The sequence below is a fragment of the Cervus canadensis genome, chromosome 6 (genome assembly GCF_019320065.1).
Source record: "Cervus canadensis isolate Bull #8, Minnesota chromosome 6, ASM1932006v1, whole genome shotgun sequence".
In the NCBI taxonomy this organism is placed as follows: Eukaryota; Metazoa; Chordata; class Mammalia; order Artiodactyla; family Cervidae; genus Cervus; species Cervus canadensis.
In genome coordinates this window covers 96,587,658-96,611,694 of record NC_057391.1, presented here as the reverse complement: position 1 = coordinate 96,611,694, position 24,037 = coordinate 96,587,658, and the positions used below count along the sequence as shown (strand labels likewise).

Genomic DNA, 24,037 nt, shown 5'->3' with positions numbered 1-24,037 from the left:
TTTGTTTTTAATGCTAGTTATCATCTGAGCAAACATGGTTGTAATTGTCTGTCTTACCCTTTATGTTAATCAGATATTTTGTGTGTTTGTTTTATATACAGACTTAGTCCTCCAAATTGTCCTTTTTTGGGAAAAAAAGAATTACATGAAGCTCACCCTTGGTTTGAATTTTTAGTTCAGTGTCGACAAGTTGCCAGTAATTTAACAGGTATGGGTGTCCTATGTTAAAACAGAAATTGCTTTGGATAAATAACCGGTCTTTTGAATGAAATTTAAGTTGTAAACTCTTTAAAAAGTCATATAACTGTAGACAAATATTTGACCATAATCTCGGCTCAAGCTTTATTTAAGAAGCAGATAGGTGATATATGGTATCTAATTCCTGTTTTAATTTGCATTTTTATTGCTAATTATATATTTTTATGTGTCAGGCATTTATATTTTCTTCTTTGTAAAACAGTTATTCTGTCCATTTATCTGTTAGAGTCAATATTTTGGGTTTTTGTATGAGCTCTTTGTTGAACACATTAATTGTTAGGTTGTTGTCTTGCGTTGATTTTTCCCCCTTGTTCATTACTGCCTTTTAATTTTCCTTGTTTCCATTCCTTGAATGGAAGTTTTTATTTTTATGTAGTCATCTAGTTTTCTTTCCCTTTGTAATCTGATTTCCTATTGTATTTGCATTTAGAAAGTCCTTACTGTGGGTAGAGCTAAAAATTAATTTTCTTTCTTAGAATTATATAATTCTTGTATGTGTGTGAGTCACTGAGTCGTGTCTGACTCTCTGCTTCCCCATGGACGGTAGCCCTCCAGGCTCCTCTGTTTATGGAATTCTCCAGGCAAGAATACTGGAGTGGGTTACCATTTCCTTCTCCAAAGGATCTTCCCAACTCAGGGGTTGAACCCAGATCTCACACATTGCAGGCGGATTCTTTACCATCTGATCCACAAGGGAAGCACATATAATCCTTAGTTTAGTATTTCTCTCTCAAGGAGAAAAATGTACTTTCTTATTTTTCAGATCCCAAACTGATCTTCCAGGCTAGCCTTGCAAATGCTCAGATCCTGATCCCCAGCAGCCAGGCCGGGGTCAGCAGCATGCTGCTGGAAGGACATACCCTCCTGGCCCTTGCTGCAACAATGTTTGCCCCCGGGGGCGTCAGCCAGGTATGCACAGCGCTTTCACGTGTCATAGCAGTACAGGACTGATTATAAATGTAGCAGAAATACCTGTGGATCTTCTAGCTCTCAGTTGATTTAAAATGTAACCGTGTACCAGTATTTTATTCAAGAGTGTAAAACAACAGTGAATTTTTAAGCTTTTTGTCATATCCCCTTAAGTTCGGAGGAGGCCGGTACAGTCAGCCCTCCACATCCAGGGGTTCTGCAGCCATAGGTGTGGAGGGGATGGCTGTACCACAGCATTTTATTTGAAGGACTTGAGGCCCTCAGATTTTGGTTATCTGTAAAGGTCTTGAGACCAATCCCCTGTGGATACAAGGGGCAACTGAATGTTGTGTAGAGATTTTTTTCCCCCTTTATTTGCTTTCTGATACCCCAGGTTTGTTTTTAGGTTAGAATCAAGATCTGATTGCTCCTTGGAGTGAGTATACTTTGAATCTGTGGCTTGGGAAATATTCTCTATTATTTGACCTCTTTGAGAGCTAAAAAAGAAATCATAATTTTTAGCTACCCTTAAAAACGCTTTCGAGGAACCCAGTGAAAACTTTTGCTTTTTTGAAAGTATAGCATGGCTGGTTAGAGGGAACTTAAGAATGCTGTTAAACATCTAATCTGTAAGTTCCTTACTGATGCTAGCTTAATTTAATTCCACCTGTTTTAGATGTTGCAGTATGTGTTAACTTCATGGTTACTTATTCCTCTGTTTTTAACCACCTGTTAGAAATTAGTCATAGAATAACTTGAGACCTGAGAGAAAGAACCTAAGAGTCATTTAGTCTGGCAGGTTTTTTTCTTTTAAAATATTTACTATTTAATATCCAATTAAATACTTAATGTTTTAAAATTTTAAATATTGTTGTAATCAGAGCCTGTTTTCAGACAGATTTTCCTTATGCAGTTTGAAAGCCACTGATGTAGCTGAACTTCCTAATTTTGTAGTTGAAGAAACTGAAACCTACCTGATATTAAATATCTAGCCCAGGATCATGCAGCTAGTTTGTCTTAAATCAGAACTAGAACTATTGGCCTGTTACTCCTTGTATCTTATGAAAAAGGGACTTAAATTTGGAAAAGAGAAAAACATTATTCTGTATCACATTATCTGTCTTTTCATTTAGGTTGTTCAGAATGGAGAAAATGAGAACTCTTTGAAGAAAGTAGATCCCCAGCTACTGAAGATGGCATTAACTTCTTACCCAAAGCTTAAAGCTGCTCTGTTCCCACAGTACACCGCCCCTAGTGTCCTGCCTCCCGATATTACACTCTACCACCTCATTCAGGTATAGTACTGAGACATATCAGCCAGAGTGGAAAAGACAGACCATTCTGGGTCTTCCAAGTAAGCTAACATGTGCGTGCTCAGTCATTTTCGACTGTGACCCCATGAACCATATAGCCCACCAGGCTCCTTTGTCCATGGGATTTTCCAGGCAAGAATACTGGAGTGGATTGCCATTCCCTTCTCCAGGGGATCTTCCCAACCCAGGGATCAAACCTGTGTCTCCTGCGTTGGCAGGCAGGTTCTTGACTGCTGTGCCACCTGGGAAGCCAGAGTCTCCCGTGTGTAGGCCATTTAATGTAGGAAATCACTTACACAGAGTGATAGCAAAGGAGAGGCCAAGTGTGTGATGAGGAGACAGCCTCAAAATTGACAAAGATGGAAGTCATCAACACCCCTAAGGCTGCCAGAAAGTGGTGTTAATCTGAACCCAGCAGCGGGAGCCTCTCTGAGAGACACACTCAGAACCAGGCTGCCTACTGGGGGCTTGGAAGAGAGTGTTAAGGGCTGGAACCTTGTAGGAGATGCTCCAGAAAACACAGAAGGGGAAAGTACATCAGTTTCTCCCCTCTTCCCACCTTTAATCTCTCGTGGCTAAATGTGTCTGGTAGCCAAAGTGCAGGTGAGTTTGGGAAATGCAGTTGTCTGCGATTCAGGGCAGAGCACAGGAAAGGTAGAAATGGGTGGGAGGGCAGACAGGCAGTTGGCCAGCGTACTGGTCTGCTACTTTCATTGAAAGCTGCTTCATTCTCCCACTGATAAACTTCTGTCTCTTCTCAGTGAATAGGGCTGTTCATTTAAGTCACCTTTTTCAGGACAAAGATTTCTTCAAGAATGTGAGAGAGCTACAAATCCTGTACCCAGAGAAATTGCATATAATTTTAGTTATATTTCAAAGGAATTCACAGGTTCCCTGAAACCTATTGAGGGACCGTCAATTAAGAACACTTTCTTGACAGAAAACAACAAAATTCTGAAAAGCAATTATCCTTCAATTAAAAATTAAATACTTTTTTAAAAAATAGAACACTTTGTTTTGCTCATTTCTCACTTCAGCAGGCTTTTGCTTTTTTTCCTGAGTACAGATATTCTCATAGTGTCTTCAGTTAAACATAAACCCTATAAGCCTAAAACAGATAAAGCCTCTTACTCTAATGTGGAAATTGTACAGACCTGTGCTGCTTAAACTGTGGTCCCCAGGCACATGTGAGTCTGTGAACCACTTGTTGCTGATACGTGTCAGCAGCGTTTTTTGGTTTGTTTTTAATGTAGCAAAACTTTGTTGAAGAAGGAAGCAGTCAGATTTATATTTATCACAAGCTTCTTATCTCATTGCAGAAATGAGATAAATGGGTTACAGAGATGTAAGTGGTTACATAAAAGCATAAAAAATACATGTTTTACTACATAAAGTGGATCCTATCAGCCTAAAACAGAAGTGGTTTCCAGTTCTTTGTTCTGTTTTTAGGTTGAAGCAGTTTTTTAGTCCTGTTGTTTTAGGAAAAGTATTCCCTCTTCACTAGACCACAAGATTCTCCCTTCATTTAAAGTTAAAGCAGCTTTGGAATTCCTTGGTGGTCCAGTGGTTAGGACTTGGCACTTTGACTGCCATGGCCCAGGTTTAATCCCTGGTCGGGGGCCTTAGAATAAATGAATGAATGAATTAAAGTAATTACATACATAATCTAATACACACACACATACGTAAATAAAATTAAAGCTGCTCTTTTCCCCGCCATCCAAATCTGGACCTAATAGTTCTGTTGTCTCCTGTATAGTTCTCTGTCTCCTTCCCACAGTCTGTTTACTGTCTGCTAAACCTTTGACCTTACACATTTCAAACAGCCCGTGCTCCCTGCTCTCAGATCTTTTCTGATTGACCTGGCCTTCGTCTGCTGTTTTTCTTTGGCATTGTTATTGCTGCTTTGGTCATCACATTCCTTTAGCCCGTGACCTAGCTGTCTCTTTCCTGACCTGCCACAGCACACCTTGTTGTATTTATGGTAGCATTTTCTAGCCTCTTAGTCCTCTTGCCTTTTGATTCCAAAGCATTTATAAAGCCCATTTTTACATTGTAATTGTTGCTGGTTCTACCAAAAGACAGTAAACTTTGCAGACATAGTTTGAAATGAAGAGAATCTTTAAAAGAAACATAGCCAGTTCTGTTTTTGTTAAAGTAGAAAAATGTCTCATACCCTCTTTTTTGTTCATAGCTTGTTTCAAAGAATTTATACCTAGAAGGATGAGAAGTTTTAACTGCTGTGGGGAGGGGAGCAGGTGAAGGAGAAAGTGCAGCTCTCACGTGACTGACTCACGTCACAACCAGTAACTGTTAGCTCTGACTTGACCTCTCCTCTTTTCCAGTCGCTGTTGCCCTTTGACCCTAGCAGATTGTTTGGCTGGCAGTCTGCCAATACATTGGCTATAGGAGGTAAGTCACTATGGATTCTTCTTGCTTTGGAAGCATTTCAGCAGTGTTGACAGTAGAGGATCATTTATGTAAAGCCAGTCTAGTTTTCCCTCATGCTTTCTATCTTAAAAATAGAAACTTAAAAAAAAAATAAATCTGGCATGCCTTTCTTTAATTGAAGTGTAGTTGATTTACAATATCATGTTAGTTTCAGACGTGCAGCACTATGATTCAGTTATATATTCTTTTTCAGAGTCTTCTCCCTTCTCGGTTATTACAAAATATTAAGTGTAGTGCCTTGTGCTATACAGTAGGCCATTGTTAGTGTGTATATGTTAATCCTAACCTAATTTATCCCTCCCTGCCCTTTTCCCCTTTGGTAACTAAGTTTGTTTTCTGTGTCTGTGAGTCTCTTTCTGTTTTGTAAATAAGGTCATTTGTATCATTTTTTTAGATCCCACATCTAAGCGATAGGATATCTGGCTTATATCACTTGGTATACGCTCCAGGTCCATCCATGTTTGCTGCTGCAGATGGCATTATTTCATTCTTTTTAGGCTGAGTAGTATTCCATTGTATGTATGTGTGTGTGTGTGTGTGTATACATATATATATCTCTCTCTCACATCTTCCATTATGTGTATGTATATGTATATACACATATGTATTTTCTGCTGTGTGAGAGTGTTTGTATATAAGTATATATATGTGTGTGTGTGTATCACATCTTCTTTATCCAGCCACCTATCGATGGACATGAAGGTTGCCTCCATGTTGTAAACAGTGCTGCTGCAGTGAACATCAGGGTGCATGATCATTTTGCATTAGTTTTCTCTAGATAAATGCCAAGGAGTAGGGTTACTGAATCTTGTGGTAACTCTGTTTTTAGTTTTCTTAAGTAACCGCCATACCGTTCTGCATAGTGGCTGTTCCAGTGTACATTCTCACCAACTGTGTAGGAGGATTCCTCTTTCTCCACACCCTCTCTAGCATTTATTATTTGTAGACTTTTTGATGATGGCCTTTTTGACCAGAGTGAGTTGATACCTCATTGTAGTTTTAATGAAAAACATTTTATAGGAAACTGAATTGAAAACATACTTTGAGTTAAAAGTCTTGAGGTCGCTAGTGTTGTACTTGCTGGAAAATGTAATATAGACCTTCTGCTTAAATTTCTCCCTTTCCAAAAATCCTTGTTCACTTGCAATATAGTATTAATATTATGAAGGTTAAAAGCACAGGTGTTTGTAACATGAGACAGATCTTGGCTCTACCATGTAATAGCTGTATGACCTTGGGCGGCTGATCTGACCTCTCGTCAGTTTTCCATGAAATAGGGTAAGTGAAGGGCCTTCCTCACACGACACAGACGCATTTAAAAGCTCTTACGTGGCAACCACCAGGTGCACACACTGCCATCCTCTCTAGACCATAAACATTTCCTTGATTTTTGTGTGTGTATGTGTGTGCCGTTCTTAAACTTTGCTTTTTCTATTTCTTTTTTACTTACTCATTTTGAGTTAGCTTTTAATATCCTATTACCTGTGGTGCCTCTGCCTGTATTACTCTAAAGCAGGATTCAAATTCATACTTTTCACATCATACATATCCTATAAATATTTACTGATGTACATAAAAGTACATTTTCTAACATGTCAGTTTCATAAGTTCAGATTTCGATATATTGAATTTACCTTGTGCCTGGCACAGTGCAGGGCCTGTAGGGGATGCCCAATTGGTATTTGTTCAGTGCAGGATGAAGTAGTGCTTATTGCTTTTTCAAGTGAAAATACTCATTCTAATCTCAGTGAGGTTACTGGAGAGTAGGCAGAACCCCCCGTGTGGCTCTGATGCACAGGAGTCCTGAGTCAGCCGGAGTCCTGAGGTCCTGATGGGTGTGGAGCTCCCGACCGGGTACACCAGGGGAACTGAGAGGAAGCGGAAGACCTGCTCCCTGCCGTGTTTCTAGAAGTTTAAAACATGTTTAAAGAAATAAAGCACAAATTAAATGAAATAATTATTATGAAGACGTAATACAGATGCTCTAAATTGGAGGGTTGTGTTTAACTAGAATGCTTGCTTCTTTTTTCATATGGTTTTACCATGGAAAATGACCATAAGGCAACTGCATGGAAATTTGGCTTTTGCAGCAGGTCAGAGAAAATTTTCCCTTATACAAAACCTCCATTCCAGCCCCGCAAACCACTAAAAAAATTAGGGTCTTATTTGAACCCAATTCAAGTTTGGGGACTTCCCTTGTGGTTCAGTGGTTAAGACTCCACACTTCCACTGCAAGAGGCACAGGTTCAATCCCTGGTCAGGGAACTAAGATCCCACATTTGCTGTGCTGTGCAACCAAAAAAAAAAAAAACCAAAGACTCAGATTTGTTCATTTGGCTTTATGTGAACTCTGTAAATATTGAATGAATGAATGAATGAATGGTTCTACATGCAAGTGTAAGTTATCAAAATCCATCTGCTCTTACAAAGAATACAGATAAGACATGTGACAGTTTTTTAATCTGGAGGGAGGTGTCCTTTTAAGGAATAGCTTTGTAAGATGACGGGCTCCTCTAAAGTCTTCAGATCTTTTTTTAATTAAGAGCCTAGTCAGAATATAAAAATTCCTTTGGAATTGCATGGGAGGATACAATTTTTCTTCAGCTTTGAACTATAAAAATAAGAGCAGGTGCACTGTTTTCCAGAAATGGTTCCTTACAGTTCAAAATGTTTTATCTCCTTTTTAAAGTAGGTCTTTAGTGGTTAAGAAGCAATTAAAGATTAGGGCTTGATAGGAATAGTTACTTCATATGAACTTTCCACATCCACATATCTTTTTACTTCATATTTCTGTAAAAAGAGAAAAAATGGTTTTTTTCTGCTTTTTTCATGGGCACAGAGGAACTTTGAAATACTCTGCTGGTCTTAGAAAGATGTAGATAATGTGCTCATGAATACAACATCAGAAACAACAATAGCTATAATAAAAGATTATTAGGGTATTAATGTGGAGAAAAGAATATTCTTCTCAGTATTTTGGAAAAGGTACAGTGCGTTGGTCTTGGTGAATAGAGGATTCGTATAAACACAATACAAAGGCGTTCACTGTGTAATGAGCTGTGTGAATGAGTTAAAAAGCTCTGTTTGCTGATCATTAACAGATTTTGTAATTAAAGAGTTATTGCCAATGTGAACTTAAAAGAATCATCAAATATAGAATTACAGCATCTAAGATAACAAGTTCAGTAGGATTAAAACATAATTTATAGGTTTTTTTGTGGCTTCTGAGGTACACATTTTTGTGTAAAATGAGGGCTACTGCTCCACATTAAAATAAAATTACGACATTTTGGGGGTTCAGAGTGATACACAGTGGTACAAAATGATGATAGCAACCAGTTTTCTTTCACCATTGCCAAGTTAAGTTTTCCACATGCTGATCTGAAGTTAATCGTGGTGAGGTGCAGAGGATTAATTTTGCTTCACTTTCCCCCAGATGCAGCGAGTCAGCTCCCACATTTCTCTAGCCCTGACCTGGTTAATAAATATGCTGTAGTAGAACGTCTGAATTTTGCTTATTATTTACATCATGGGCGGCCATCATTTGCATTTGGTACTTTTCTGGTTCAGGAATTAACCAAGAGCAAGACCCCCAAGCAGCTGTGAGTATTTAAAACATAATTTATACTCTTAATAAAAGGCATATTTGTGTATTTTTATACATGCGTTTATAAAAACCTACTGGAAACATTCCACAGTTGGTCATTTTATTTGGCTGGTGAATTAGGTGTATATTTTTTTCATTTGTGCTTCTCTGTATACCCTAGGTTCCTGGCACTTAATCTTACTTTGTGAATAGGAAAAAGATTAAAATATATTTTAAACTATCATAAATATATATGTTAAAATCATGTCTTTAAAAATTGAACCAGGAGCTTGCCAAATGTTAGCAGTTTCAAAGAGGGAATTCTATAATTAGATGTCAATTCTGTATTTAAGATCTTGGTCTTTTATAATTCACTTGTATAGCACAGAATTGGGAGGAGTATTGATACAATCAGCAGCTAAATACAGATTTAGTATGTTGGTTTATTTTATAGTTAACTAATGCATCTTTATGGTAAAATATTCAAGTAAATCAGAAGGGTGAAAAATGAAAAAAAAAATATTTTGTCTCTCAGCTTCATTCTTTTGTACATAGTAAAAATAAGCATGGTTAATTTCATGTGTCTCTTTCCTCTGAATTTTTCTATTCATATAAAAGAACATTATCTGAGTCCTTTAAAATGCATGAGCTTTATGATGTCAAACTTTAGGGGCCATTAATTTTCTTGGTAGTTTGTGTACATACTCATAATTAATAAGATCACAAGTTGACAGTCATTCATAAATTCTGTTCCATGTTCCCCTGAATGAAGTTGGAAGCAAAAATTACTTGGACTGTGAATAGGTGTTTTAGGAAAAGGTAAAATACAAAGGAATAGGGGGCTGTGGAGCCAGAAGACCCCTAAAAGCTGCCAGGGACCTAAATAGATGAGCACAAGGGGTGACCAAAGCGGGGCCGGGGAGGAAGCCACAGAGTCCAAGTATCGCTGGTGTAATTCCATCTGCTTTTCCTGGTGAGAAAGAAGTTTCGCGTGCTGATGTGGTTTTTGATGCTTTTCTTTCTCAGGATCCAGAAAGCAGGCAATGAAGCCTATGTTTTAGGGCTCTCCTGCTTCCATATACCTTCGATAGGAGCCGCCTGTGTGTGCTTCTTAGAATTGCTTGGTCTCGACAGCCTCAAGCTCAGAGTTGATATGAAAGTGGCCAATATAATTTTGAACTACAAGTGCGGAAATGAAGATGCTCAGTACAACTCCATCAGAGAGTCTCTAGGTACAGCACCTTTGTGTTGTTTGTTTTATTTAAAGGACAAGGGACAAATAGGTCTAAAGCATTTGAATTGTGAGTGGTTGGGGAAGAAACACTTATCTTCTCTTTCATCCTTTTTCTACAGAATGTTTGTACTTTATCTCATTTCTTTGGGCCCTTTAATGGGTTTCTGAAATGTCTCTGGGCCACACTCTTCAAGTAGAAATGCCCAGTTCCTGGGAATTCCCTGACAGTCCAGTGGCTGGGACACTGATTTCGTTGCAGTGGCCCAGGTTTGATCCCTATTTGAGGAACTAAGATCCTGCAAGCCATGCATTGTGGCCAAAAAAAAAAAAAGCAGAAATGCCCAGTACCTGACCATATTTTTCTCTTGACCATATTTTGTTGTTTATATTTCTTATAGCTGAAAAACTGTCTAAACTTGCTGTGGGTGAAAGGGCAACCATAGAAGAGTTGCTTGTTCTCTTAGAAGAAGGCATATGGAACAACCTTCAGCAGCAGGAAATAGAGAGGTTTGTGAGTTGCAGCCCTCACCTCTTTTTCAGGAAGCTTGACCATTCCAGTCTGTGTTTGCCTAATGTTCCTTCCCTCGGATGTTTTTGCCAGTCCCCCTAGACCTTATCTTCTTCCTCATGGAGCATGTAGCGTATTTTAATGCATCTTGCCATCAGTAAAAGGAGGATGAAGATAATGATTCCTTCTTTAGAGAGGGCTCCCAAGAGGTGGAGAGGAGCTTTGCCTCCCCCAGGGCCCTGCTGGTCTGAGACGTCTCCGCTGTTAACATGTCAGAATCAGGTGCAGGATGGGTCTCACAAAATTTGACTCTTAAGTGATGTCCTTGATTTTTTTGTTGTTGCTAATATATGTCAACTGATAATGGAAGGTGAGGTGACCATGTCTCCACAAAACTGCCTCTCCTTACACATCGATGTCATCTTTCCTCTCTGCTGTCCGCTGGGCTGACCCTGACACCCCAGCCCTGGCGGCGCACCATTCTCCTGTTCCCTGCCGTCACTGACTGTGTTCTCAGCAGTCTTCCTTCTCAGCACGCACCCTCTCCTTAGCAAGGAAGTCCAGGTACCTGTCAGGCCTCCCTCTGATACTCTAAAAGGGAATCATGCAAGAGAATTAGGCACTCAGTTCTCGAGTAGCTGTTTTCTCAGTCCCCCTAAAGATGGTGCGTTACATAGCTGGTTTGACAGGCACTTGGCTGGTACTGGGGTGGGGAGGAGGGGTGGAAAAGGAATTTTGCCAGTATGCTGAGAAAACTGTTGTGCATTATGGATGAAAGAGTTCTTTTTTCAAAGCCTTCTAGTAAGTATTTGGTGTTTGTTGAAAGGCATTTTAGAGAATATGCTGTAGTTAAATTTATTTTTTGCTAAGTTTCCAGTTTAAAGCTATATCTTAACAAGTTCTTTCCCTCTTAGCCCCACGTCCACTCCCAATTACAGGTTATCCAGTGAATCCAGCAGCCAGTGGGCATTAGTGGTACAGTTCTGCAGGCTCCACAATATGAAACCGAGCACATCTTACCTTAGAGAATGTGCCAGAGCAAATGATTGGTTACAGTTTATTATTCACAGCCAGCTCCATAGTCATCACCCAGAGGAGGTAAGCCACCGATTGTTCCTGGTTATTAAAGAAGAGGAAATTGGAGCACTTCTCAGAAGACGGTGTTCTTTCTGTTGTGTATCATAGGCTTTTGTTTGCTATGGTAACTATTTTTACTGAGATTTCTGTGGCTTGGCTTCAGACAAAGGACCAGTCATTACTACTAAAGAGCTGAAGGAAGAGTTTGTGTGACTCTAGATTGAATCTGGAAACTCACTCAAACATAACAAATGACTTTGTAAAATTGTGTGGTCACTTCTGACAGTTCAGGGTGAGAAAGAACAAGTTTGCCTCTTTCTCCAACATTTTTAGCTCCAGCTGAAATTGGAATTTGGTTGTCTTTTTTGATCATCTAATATGTTTTTTAGGTGAAATATCTTCTCCAGTATTTCAGCCCTGTTGTTCAGGACCACTTAAGACTGGCTTTTGAGAACTTGCCCTCAGTGTCCAACTCCAGAATGGACAGTGATCAAGTCTGCAACATGTACTCACAGGAACTCCAGAGACACAAAGAAGAGATGACAGATTTCTTTCAGATTCTGCTTCAGTGTTCAGAGGTGCCAAACTCCTGGTGCTGGCTCCTGGGAGAAGCAGTGAAACAAAAGGCCCCAATCCTTAGTGTCCTGGCCTCATGTCTCCAGGTGAGAATCTCAAAAAGCCTAAATTAAGGACTCAGAGGGCAGTAGAAAAAGCTGAAAGAAGACAGAGGAGGTTGACCTCGGGGAGGCTCTAGCGTGGGTTTGCAGGTCACTGACACCTCTGCTTCTCCCGCTTAGGCCGCGGGCCATCTCATGCACTTCTTTGTGCCTTAATGTTCAGTAACTTAAGTGGTCAGATCCTCGGCTCTGGGCTGGCAGTCACAGAGAAGGGTGCTTTGGTGGGCCGACCTCCTCTGCATCTTGAGCAGGACGGGAGATCCTCGGAACAGTCCTTGATCAGCAATTCTGTGAGGACAGGCTTGCTTTCTTACACTTAGTACTTCCCTGACATCCACATAGATCCCCGCAGGTTTTTGGCCTTTTGGCCTGTTGTACTCTGTGGGACAGCTTATAATAGTCCCTTGGTTGTTCACTAGAGTTTGTTTCGTGTCTGAAGGCTTTTCAAGTCATCTTAACCGATTTAGCGAGGCGACTTGTTCTCAGCAGGAAATACCACTGCTGGCAGCTTCCTCAGTCAGGCAGTCCGTGCGTCGTCGTTTCCTTTCTTTAAGACTTTTCTCCGCTGGCAGGACGCCAGCGCTGTCTCTTGCCTCTGTGTTTGGATCGTCGCCTCTGTGGAGCCCTGCGTTGCAGCGGAAGCAGTGGGACCCCTTCAGGACCCAGTGGAGGGCCACATCTGGGGCCTGGAGGACCTCTCTGTCATCTGGAGGACGTTGCTAATGAGGCAGAAGATCAGGACTCTCATCAGAGGTTTCCAGCTTTTCTTTAAGGTAGTCTTAGTTCATGTCTTTCCTCAGTTTAAAGGCTTTACTTCAGAATATCCAACATTGGCTTTTTCATTTATTCCTGCCCCTGGGATTTTTTTTTCAAGCCAACAACAGATAGTGATACTAGAACTATCACTTATTTAGCAAAGTGCTTTGTATATCATTTTAGTTGATTCTTACAATAATCCTGTGAAAAGTAGTATTTTATGAGGATGTTACAAAGTCATATTATCCTCATTTTACAGAGTGATATACCAAGGCTCACAGAGCTTAAGAAACATGCCCAGGATCTCAAAGTGTTTTAGTAAGTTGTTTACTTACGGTTCAGCTCCATACTGTCTAATTCAAAAACTCCTATCCTCTGACCTGAAAGCTCCCATCGAAGTGATGGCAATGTGTTGACGGATGCCACAGACGAGCAGTGGTTTAGCAGGTCCGTGGAGCCCGTTACCCGGGAGGGCCTGCTGCCCACACTCTCAGCAGCAGACAGCGGAGTGTCCGCCGCTCGTGTGCAGTGGGCCAGGTACAGGACAGACAGAAAATGCGCTGTGGAGTAGGTGTGATTGGCCTGAGGTCTTTTTTCCAGAAGGAAATACAAATTTAATTTCTGTTCTTTTTAACATAGATGATTTCACTTTACTATGAAACTTTATTAATAATTTTGTTTTACTGTAACCTCTCTTGTATTGGCATTATTCATTGAGAAAATAGTATTAAATTTCAGGATTTTGTAACTTCATTCAAACTCTTCCTCAAAGGATTCCCCACTACTGTTGATGATGGAGATGTATGAACTCTGTATGTTCTTCAAGAATTATAAGGAGGCTGAAGCTAAACTTGTGGAGTTCCAGCAGAGCCTTGAAACTGTAAGTTGGAATTACAGTGATCTTTCTCGCTGATCTGAAATTGACTGAAGTGGCCTCTTGTCTGCGCAGAGGCGGGACGTGACAACAGTTGAAGAGCTGTTAACGTGGCATGATTCAAACAGAATCGTCTGCGCCGCTTCAGAGATGGAGAGGCAGGACGGGAGCTGCAGTGACCTTGCTTATAGCACATCAGTTGCCATGCATGACAGGGAGGTTTCATCCAGTGTGCTTAATGACCTCTGATCGGTGTCCTGATGCTGTAGCCAGCCTCAGGGGAAGAGGAATTAATGGTGTCTGCTATGGATGCTGCAGAGGAGTGTGGTGGTTACATGGGCCATGTTTTGCCAATCCAGAATAACTCCCAACAGCTTAGAGTGTGAAAGGGGTTTAATACTGCTTTTGTTCACTATGTCAGAAAATAATGGCTTTTTCCATCAATGCTCGTGGTTTCTGTCCAAATGATGCTGAACCTTACGGTTAATTTCAGGCTTTACCTATTCAGGTACTTGTTTTGGGCCTGTTTAGCATGTGGAACTGAGTAACCCTATGGAAAAAAGAGGAACTTACGAAAAAAGGAAAAGAAATACGCCTTAGTCCTGCTTGCAGTTTCAGCACTTTTGCCCTCTATCCTAAAAGAGTTCTATAATAAATGAGACAAAACCATATACTGATTTTACCCAACAAATATATCACAATGGAATCTTAGTATAAGATTTTCCTCTCAATCACATTCATCTTAACTATAGTGAAACTTTTTAAAAGTTTTATTATTTGAAAATATTGAATCAGTTATTCAAATACCCCTGAGGTTCCTAAATTATAGAAAATAGAGACTTTCATTTCCTTGGTCTGTCACTCTCCATGACAGGAGCCTTACCCAGGTAACTTTTCTTTTTTTTTAATTATTTTTTTTAAATTGTGATAAAATGTAGATAACATTTTTCATTTTAACTAATTTTAAGTGTATAGTTCAGTGGCATTAACTACATTCACATTATTGTACAACCATCACCACAACCATCCATCTCTTGTGAAAACTGAAATTTTATAGCCATTAAACAAGAATTCCTCAAGCTCCCCTACCACTAGCCCCTGTCAATCACCATTCTACTTTCTGTTTGTATGATTTTGACTAAGTCTCTCATGGTGGTGGAATCATACAGTACTTTTCTTCTTGTAACTTGCTTATTTCACTAAACATAATATCCTCAAGATTCATCTATGTTGTAACATGTGTCAGAATGTCCTTCCTTTCCAGTGCTAAATAATATTCCATTGTATTTATATACCAATCTATTCACCTATCAGGAGACATTTGGGTAACTTCTATGTTTAAGCTATTGCAAATAATACTGCCATGAACGTGATATACAAATATCTTGAGACTTTGCTTTCAATTTGTTTGGGTATCTACCTAGAAGTGTAATTGCTGGATGATAATGGTAATTCTATTTTTTAATATTTTGAGAAACTGCCCTACTGTTTTCAGCAGGAGCTGTACTGTGGGCACCAACAGTACACAGGCTTCCAGTTTTCCACATCCTCTTAAACACTTGTTGACTTATGTTTTTTCGATAGTCGTCATCATAATTGGTTTAAGAATGGTATCTCCTTGTATTTTTGATTTGCATTTCCCTAATGATTAGTGATGCTGAACATCTTTTCATGTGCTCATTGGCCACTTATATATCTTCTTGGGAGAAACATCTGTTCAAGTCCTTTGCCCATTTTTTAATTCAGTTGTGTTTTGGTTGTTGAGTTGTAGGAATTCTCTATATATTCTGATATTAATCCCATATCATACATATGATTTGCAAATATTTTCTCCCTTTCTTTGGGTAGACTTTTTACTCTGTTGACAGTGTCTTTTGGTGCACAAAATTGCTTAAATTTTCATGAAGTCCAGTTTGCATGTTTTTTCTTTTGCTACCTGTGCATGTGGTATCCTAGCGAAGAAATTCTTGCCAAATCTAGTGTTGTGATGCTCTTATGTTTTCTTCTAAGAGTTATAATTTTTTAGATGTTACATATTTAGGTAGGTCCTTGGTCCATTTTGAGTTAATTTTTGTGTATGTTGTTAGGTAAGGGTCCAACTTCATTGTTTTGCTTGTGGATATCCAGCTTTCCCAACACCTTTTGTTGAAAAGACCGTTCTTTCCTCATTAAATGGTCTTGGCACCCTTGTCAAATATAATTGGACCGTGTATGTGAGGGCTTATTTCTGGACTTTCTATTCTAAATCATTGGCCTATATGTCTTGTCTGTGGCTATTTTGATTAGTATAGTAGTTTTGTAGTACGTTTTGAAATCAGGAAGAGTGCTCTAGTTTCTTTAAAGTTTTTTTTTCATGATTGTTTTGACTATTCAGGGTCCCTTGAGATTCCGTATGATTTTAGAATTTTCTGTTAAAAAAATGTCATGGGGATCTTGATAGGAATTACATAGAATTTGTAGATTTGGGGGATAGTAATGATATTTTAACTATAGTAGATCTTGAATTCATAACCATAGAATGTATTTCCACTTATTTATGTCTTTAGTTACTTTGAGTGGTGTTTGTAGTTTTCATTGTACAGACCTTTTACCTCATTGGTTGAGTTTAATTCCTGAGAACTTCTTTCTTTATTTCTGTCTGTGCCATGTGGCATGTGGGATCTTCGTTCCCTGACACGGGATTGGACCCACACCCTCTACAGTGGAAATCTTAACCACTGGACCAGAAGGAAAGTCCTATTTTTGATGCTATTGGAAATGGAAACATTTTATAATTTCCTTTTTAGATTGCTCATTATTTGTATATAGAAATGCAGGTGATTTTTTTGTGTTGACTTTGTATCCTGCAACTTTGCTCATTTACTGTTAAGTTTTATGGTAGAATCTTTAGGATTTTCTATGTAAGATCATACCTGTAAACAGAGATAGTTTTATTTCTTCTTGTATGCCTTTTATTTCCTTTTCTTGTCTAAACACTGTGGCTAGAACTTACTGAAACGTGTTGAACAGAAGTGGTGAAAGCAGGCATCCTTGTCTTGTTCCTGATCTTAGAGGAACGCTTTCAGTCTTGCCCCACTGAGTATGGTGTTTGTTGCGGGGTTTTCATATGAGGGTTTTTTTTTTTTTTAAGTTTTATTTATGTGTTTTTGGCTGTGCTAGGTCTTTGGTGCTACATGTGAGCTTTCTCTAGTTGCGGACAGCGGGGACTGCTGCCTAGCTGTGGTGTGTGAGCTTCTCATTGCAGGGGCTTCTCCTCGCAGAGGACAGGCTCTGGGGCGCACGGGCTTCAATAGTTGCAGCACATGGATTGGTAGTTGCGGCGCACAGGCTTGGCTGCTCCATGGCATGTGGGGTCTTCCTGGGCCAGGGATTGGACCTGTGTCTCTTGGCTTTGGCAAGCAGATTCTCAACCACTGGACCACCAGGTAAGCCCTCGCGTGAGGTTTTTATTATATGGAGGTAGTTTCCATCTGTGCCTAGTTTGTTGAGTGTTTTCTTATCATGCAGTGGTGTTTAATTTTGTCAGATGCCTTTTCTGCATCAATTGAGATGATCATGTGGTTTTTTCCCCTTCTTTCTGTTGAAAACTGTGATGTGTACATTGAATTTTATATGTTGAACCATTCTTGCATTCCAGAAATAAATTCCATTTGGCTGTAAGTATGCAGTCCTTTTAATATGCTGCTGAATTCATTTTGCCAGGCTTGTATTCAGGATTTTTGCATCAGTGTTTATAAGGGAAATTATAGTTTTCTTTTAGTGTCTTTATCTGTCTTTGGTATCAAGTTTATGCTGGTCTCATAGAATAAGTTGAGGAGTGTTTCTCTAGTTTTTTGGAAAAGTTTGAGGAGGATTGGTATCAGTTCTTCTTTAAATGTTTGGTAGAATTCACCAGTAAACCCATCACGTCCATGACTTTTCTTTGTTAGAAATTGGTTTTGGTTGGGAGTTTTTTGACTACTGATTAAATCTCCTTACTAGGAGATTTGGTCAGATTATCTAATTCTTTGTGATTTAGTCTTGGTAGGTCTTGTGTTTCTAGGAATTTGTCCATTTCATCTCAGTTATCCAGTTTTTTGCCGTACAATTGTTCATAGTACTCTCTTATAATTCTTTCTGTAGAATAGGTAGTAATGTCCCCACTTTCATTGCTGATTTGGTAATTTGAGTCTTCTTTCTTTAAAAGTTATTTAATTTCCATAATTTTGTGAGTGTTTCAGTTTTCCTTCTGTTACTGACTTATAACACCATCCCATTGTTGTCAGAGAAGATAGTTCATATGATATCTGTTTTTTAAAATCTATTGAGACTTAATTACAGCTTAACATATGTTCTCTCCTGAAAAATAGGCCCTGTGGACTTGAGAAGAATGTGTTTTTATTGTTGTTGGATAGAGTATTCTGTGTGTGTCTGTTAGATCTAGTCGGTTTTATGTGCAGTCCTCTGTTTCCTTACTTGTCTCCTGCCAGGTTGTTCTATTCATTATTGTAAGCAGAGTACAGGCATGCCTTGGAGATATTGCAGGTTGAGTTCCAGACAACAGCAGTAAAGTGAATATAGGAAAGTGAGTCACACAGATATTTTTATTTTCTTGTGCATATAAAAGTTAAGTGTGCAGTGGTATTATGTCTGTATTGGGAAGATCCCTGGAGAAAGGGAATGGGAGCTAACCCACTCCAGCATTCCTGCCTGGAGAATCCCATGGACAGAGGAGCCTGGCGGGCTACAGTCCACGGGGTCACACAGAGTTGGACATGACTGAGAGACTAACACTTTCACTACCGTTTCATATATATTTACAGATCTTAATTTAAAAACTGTATTGCTAAAAAATTCTAACCATTATCTGAGCTTTCAGTGAGTGATAATCCTTTTGTAATAGTAATATCAAAGATCACAGATCACTATAACAAATATTATAATAATTAAAAAGTTTGAAATATTGTGAGAATTACCAAAATGTTACTGAGATTTAAAAGTAAGCTAGTGATTTTGGAAAAATGACACTGATAGACTTGCTCAGCTTGGAGTTGCCATAAACCTTCAATTTGTAAAAAATGCAATATCTGCAAAGCCCTGTAAAGCCCGGCACAATAAATGAAGTCTCCCACTGTTATTGCAGGACCGTCTGTTTCTCCCTTCCGTTCAGTCAGTTTTTGCTTCATGTATTTTGATGGTCTGTTCTCGGATGTGTAAATGTTTGTAGTTGTTGTTTTTCTTGCTGTACTGAATGGCTTGTAAGTGTACATTGTCCTTTTTTGGTTCTTTTAACCTTTTTAACTTAAGGTCTGTTTTGTCTGAAACTAGTTCAGCCACCTCTGCTTTCTCATGGTTGTTTACTATTTACACAGAATGCCTTTTTCCATCTTTTCGCTTTCAGCCTGTGTCTTTGGATCTCAGGTTAGTCTCTTGTAGACAACATAAGTTGGATTACATGCATTTATCCATTCTGCCAATCTCTGTCTTAATTGGAGAGTTTAATCTGTTTACACGTGAAGTAATTACTGATGATGAAGGACTTCTCTTTCTGCGCTATTTGTTCTCTGCATACCTCACAGCTTCTGTGTCCCTCACCTCTTGCATTACTGTCCTTTTTTGTGTTTAGTTGATGACTTTGTGTAGTAAAATGTGTAAATTTCTTTCTCATTTCAGTTTGTGTCTGTTCTGTAGCTGTTTTCTTAGTTGTTTCCATGGGGGGTCACACTTAACATCCCAAAGTTACACCACTTTAACTTGAATTTTATAGCAGACAGGACCTGCTACTTCACAGCGGCTGACCCCACTCCTGTCGGCTGTTGATGTCACAGAACTCCATCTTATACATATGTGCCTGGAAATATAACCTAGTGTTTCTTTTCAACGCATTAGTCTCTTAAATTGTAAAGAAAACAAGATTTGGAGTTACAGGTCAAAGTTACAGTAATACTAGCTTAAACTGATAGCTGTTCTTTTTTCTTTAAATCTATTGGTCTCTCAAACTATATAGAAAACAAAAAGCTATTGCTGCAATAATACTGGCTTTTATAATTGGCCATTTATTTACTTTTATTGAGCTCTTTGTTTCTCCACATGGCTTTGAGGTACTATCTAGTGTCCTTTTATTTTACCTTGAGCACTTTCTGCAATGCAGGCCTATTAGTCCCAGATTTCCCAGCTTTTGTTTATCTGAGAATAGTAATTTCTCCATCACTTCTGAAGGGGAGTTTTGCCAGATACCATATTCTTTTTTCTTTTTTTTTCTGTAAGTAAGACATGCAGTGTATTTTTTTAAATTGATTTATTAATTTATTGTGTGTTGGTTTCTGCCATACATCTACATCAAGCAGCCATAGGTTCAATTCCCCAGCCAGGGGTTGGACCCATGTCCCCTGCAATGGAAGTGTAGAATCTTAACCACTGGACTGTCTGTTTACTGTCCTAATCTTTAATATCTGGCTCCCAAGGGAAAAAGCAAAAAAGAAGAAGGGGATGAAAAGGGCACCAACCTTTTTTTATTTATTTTTTAATAGTGTAGCTATTTTATTTTTTCCCAATTATTTTTATTAGTTGGAAATTACTTTACAATATTTTAGTGGTTTTTGCCATACATTGACATGAATCAGCCGTGGATTTACATGTGTTCCCCATCCTGAACCCCCCTCCCACCTCCCTCCCCATTTCATCCCTCTGGGTCTTCCCAGTGCACCAGCCCTGAGCACTTGTCTCATGCATCCAACCTGGGCTGGTGATCTGTTTCACACTTGATAATATACATGTTTCGATGCTGTTCTCTCAGATCATCCCACCCTCGCCTTCTCCCATAGAGTTCAAAAGTCTGTTCTATACATCTGTGTCTCTTTTTCTGTCTTGCATATAGGGTTATCATTACCATCTTTCTAAATTCCATATATATTCTTTAGTATACTGTATTGGTGTTTTTCTTTCTGGCTTACTTCACTCTGTATAATGGGCTCCAGTTTCATCCATCTCATTAGAACTGATTCAAATGAATTCTTTTTAATGGCTGAGTAATATTCCATGGTGTATATGTACCACAGCTTCCTTATCCATTCGTCTGCTGATGGGCATCTAGGTTGCTTCCATGTCCTGGCTATTATAAACAGTGCTGCGATGAACATTGGGGTGGACGTGTCTCTCTCATATCTGGTTTCCTCGGTGTGTATGCCCAGAAGTGGTATTGCTGGGTCATATGGCAGTTCTATTTCCAGCTTTCTAAGGAATCTCCACACTGTTCTCCATAGTGGCTGTACTAGTTTGCATTCCCACCAACAGTGTAAGAGGGTGCCCTTTTCTCCACATCCTCTCCAGCATTTATTGCTTGTAGACTTTTGGATAGCAGCCATTCTGACTGGCGTGTAATGGTTCCTCATTGAGGTTTTGATTTGCATTTCTCTGATAGTGAGTGATGTTGAGCATCTTTTCATGTGTTTGTTAGCCATCTGTATGTCTTTGGAGAAATGTCTGTTTAGATCTTTGGCCCATTTTTTTGATTGGGTCATTTATTTTTCTGGAATTGAGCTGCAGGAGTTGCTTGTATATTTTTGAGATTAATCCTTTGTCTGTTGCTTCATTTGCTATTATTTTCTCCCATTCTGAAGCCTGTCTTTTCACCTTGCTTATAGTTTCCTTTGTTGAGGGCGCCAACCTTTTAAATCCCCTGGAAGTCACTTCGGTTGAAGGGAGTAGAGCTTGCAGCAATCAGTTCAGTTCAGTCACTCAGTCGTGTCCGACTCTTTGCGACCCCATGAACCGAAGCACGCCAGGCCTCCCTGTCCATCACCAGCTCCCGGAGTTTACCCAAACCCACGTCCATTGAGTCGGTGATGCCACCCAACCATCTCGTCCTCTGTCGTCCCCTTCTCCTCCTGCCCTCAATCTTTCTCAGCATCAGGGTCTTTTCAAATGAGTCAGCTTTTCTCATCAGGTGGCCAAAGTATTGAAGTTTCAGCATCAACATCAGTCCTTCCAATGAACACCCAGGACTGATCTCCTGTAGGATGGACTGGTTGAATTTCCCTGCAGTCCAGGGAACTCTCAAGAATCTTCTCCAACACCACAGTTCAAAAGCATCAATTGTATTAAAAAAAAAAAAAAAGCATCAATTCTTCAGCGCTCAGCTTTCTTTATAGTCCAACTCTCACATCCATACATGACTACTGGAAAAACCATAGCCTTGACTAGACAGACCTTTGTTGAGAAAGCAATGTCTCTGCTTTTCAATATGCTGTCTAGGTTGGTCATAACTTTCCTTCCAAGGAGTAAGTGTCTTTTAATTTCATGGCTGCAGTCACCATCTGCAGTGATTTTGGAGCCCAGAAAAATAAAGTCAGCCACTGTTGCCACTGTTTCCCCTGTTTCCCCATCTATTTGCCATGAAGTGATGGGACCAGATGCCATGATCTTAGTTTTCTGAATGTTGAGCTTTAAGCCAACTTTTTCACTCTCCTCTTTCACTTTCATCAAGAGACTCTTTAATTCTTCTTCACTTTCTGCCATAAGGGTGGTGTCATCTGCGTGTCTGAGGTTATTGATATTTCTCCCAGCAATCTTGATTCCAGCTTGTGCTTCCTCCAGCCCAGCGTTTCTCATAATGTACTCTGCATATAAGTTAAATAAGCAGGGTGACAATATACAACCTTGACATGTGCCTTTTCCTATTTGGAACCACTCTGCTTGCAACAATAGGGGAGGTGAAATACCAATGTCTGCCTGCCTCTTTATTTGCACTGTGATCAGAAGCAGGAAACAGAGCTCCGATATTTGAAAGACCCAAGGTTCTTTATGCCACCCCTGCTGTCTCCTCGACACAAGGTGCGTGTAAGCTGTTCCAGGGATATGTGCAAGCTGCCTTCCGGGTGGCTAGGAGTGAGAAATAGATAGCTGCCACTGTGCTAAGGACTGAAACGGACCAAAATTATCCTCAATTTATGTTGTAAGTTTTCCTCTGGAAGTTGTAAGGCTTTAGCAGACTCCAGAGTTCCAAAAGAGTTCCATGTTGCACAGATTCTGCCAGGTAATTGTCATCTAGGTGAAGAGACAGAATTCTGGTGTTTTAAATCTGCTGTTCTATACACACACATATACAATTTTTTAAAAAGGAATTTATTTTTTAGAGCAGTTTTGGCTCACAACAAAATTGAAAGGAATGTACAGAGATTTCCCATGTACCTCCTGCTCCCACACATGCGTGGCCTCCCCCGTTATCTGTACCACTCGCCAGAATGATTTGTGTGTTACTAGGGATAAACCTACATTGACACATCGTAGTCACCCCAGTCCATAGTTTACCTTAGGGTTCACTCTTGGTGTACATTCTTTGGGTATATATTTGGACGAATGCATAATGACTTAAATCCATTATTAGAATGTTGAACAGCGTGTTTTCACTGTGCTAAAAATCCTCTGTGCTACCTATTCATCCTTCCCTACCCCAGTCATTGGTAACCACTGTTGGCTTTTACTGTCTGCACAGTTTTGCCTGTTCCAGAATACGGTAAATTGTAGTCATACAGAATGTAGACTTTTTAGATTGCCTTCTTTCATTTAGTAACATACATTTAAGTTTCTTTTGTGTATTTTTCATGGCTTGATAGATCATTTCTTTTTAGTGTAGAGTAATAACACGTTGTCTGGATATACCAGTCCGTTCACCCACTGCAGGACATCTTGGTTGCTTCCAAGTTTTAGCAATTATGAAGCCAAAGAAGCTGCTCTAGACATCCAGGTTTGTGTGTGGATGTAAGTTTTCAGCTCATTTGGGAGAGTAGTAAGGAACACTCGGTCATGTGCTGAGAGTGTGTTTAGTTTTGGGAGAGGCCGCCAAACTCTTCCAAAACAGCTGGACTGCTTTGCGTTCCCACCAGCAGGGAAAGGGAGCTCCTGGGTCTCCATGTCCTTGCTAGCCTCTGGTGTTGTCGGAGCACCAGACCTTGGCCTTGCTAACGGGCGTGTTGTGGTATCTCCTTGTCGTCTCAGTTTGCGTTTCCCTGATGATATATGGTACGGATCCTCTCATATACTTGCTTATTAGCCATTTGTGTATGTTTTTTGGTCAGGTGTCTATTAAGGTCTTGAGCCTATTTTTTTTTAATAGTGTTGTTTATTTTCTAACTGTTTAGTTTTAAGAGTTCTTTGTGTATTTTGGGTAACAGTACCTTAAAATCAATTGTGTATTTTGCAGATGTTTTTCCCAGGCTGTGGTTTGTCATCTGATTCTCTTGACACTGTCTTTTGTAGGGCAGAGGTTTGTAATTTTACTGAAGTCCAGCTGATCAGTTATTCCTTTCATGGATTCTTTCTTCGATATTTTGTCTTAAAAAGGCATCACCACACGCAAGGTCATCTAAGTTTCCTCCCATGGTGACTCCTGGGAGTTTTCTAGCTTTGTGTTTTGC

General features: G+C 39.6%; 1 protein-coding gene and 1 non-coding gene across 6 annotated transcripts in view; both read left to right on the top strand.

Annotated features, from left to right (window-relative positions):
• SPG11 (SPG11 vesicle trafficking associated, spatacsin) overlaps positions 1-24,037 on the top strand; it is a 73,069-nt gene that overhangs the window by 29,317 nt on the left and 19,715 nt on the right. For 3 of the 5 annotated variants that reach the window (XM_043472788.1, XM_043472787.1, XM_043472792.1), the window contains exons 17-27: positions 102-208; positions 1,022-1,167; positions 2,301-2,462; positions 4,826-4,892; positions 8,368-8,533; positions 9,544-9,749; positions 10,150-10,258; positions 11,174-11,357; positions 11,726-11,998; positions 12,586-12,786; positions 13,542-13,649. In XM_043472788.1, coding sequence (XP_043328723.1) covers positions 102-208; positions 1,022-1,167; positions 2,301-2,462; positions 4,826-4,892; positions 8,368-8,533; positions 9,544-9,749; positions 10,150-10,258; positions 11,174-11,357; positions 11,726-11,998; positions 12,586-12,786; positions 13,542-13,649 — 1,729 coding nt within the window. The remainder of the gene's footprint in view (positions 1-101; positions 209-1,021; positions 1,168-2,300; positions 2,463-4,825; positions 4,893-8,367; positions 8,534-9,543; positions 9,750-10,149; positions 10,259-11,173; positions 11,358-11,725; positions 11,999-12,585; positions 12,787-13,541; positions 13,650-24,037) is intronic. The other 2 variants (XM_043472791.1, XM_043472790.1) reach the window with 1 other exon arrangement.
• TRNAQ-UUG lies at positions 4,030-4,101 on the top strand. The gene has a single exon. It is a non-coding gene; the product is annotated as a tRNA-Gln (tRNA).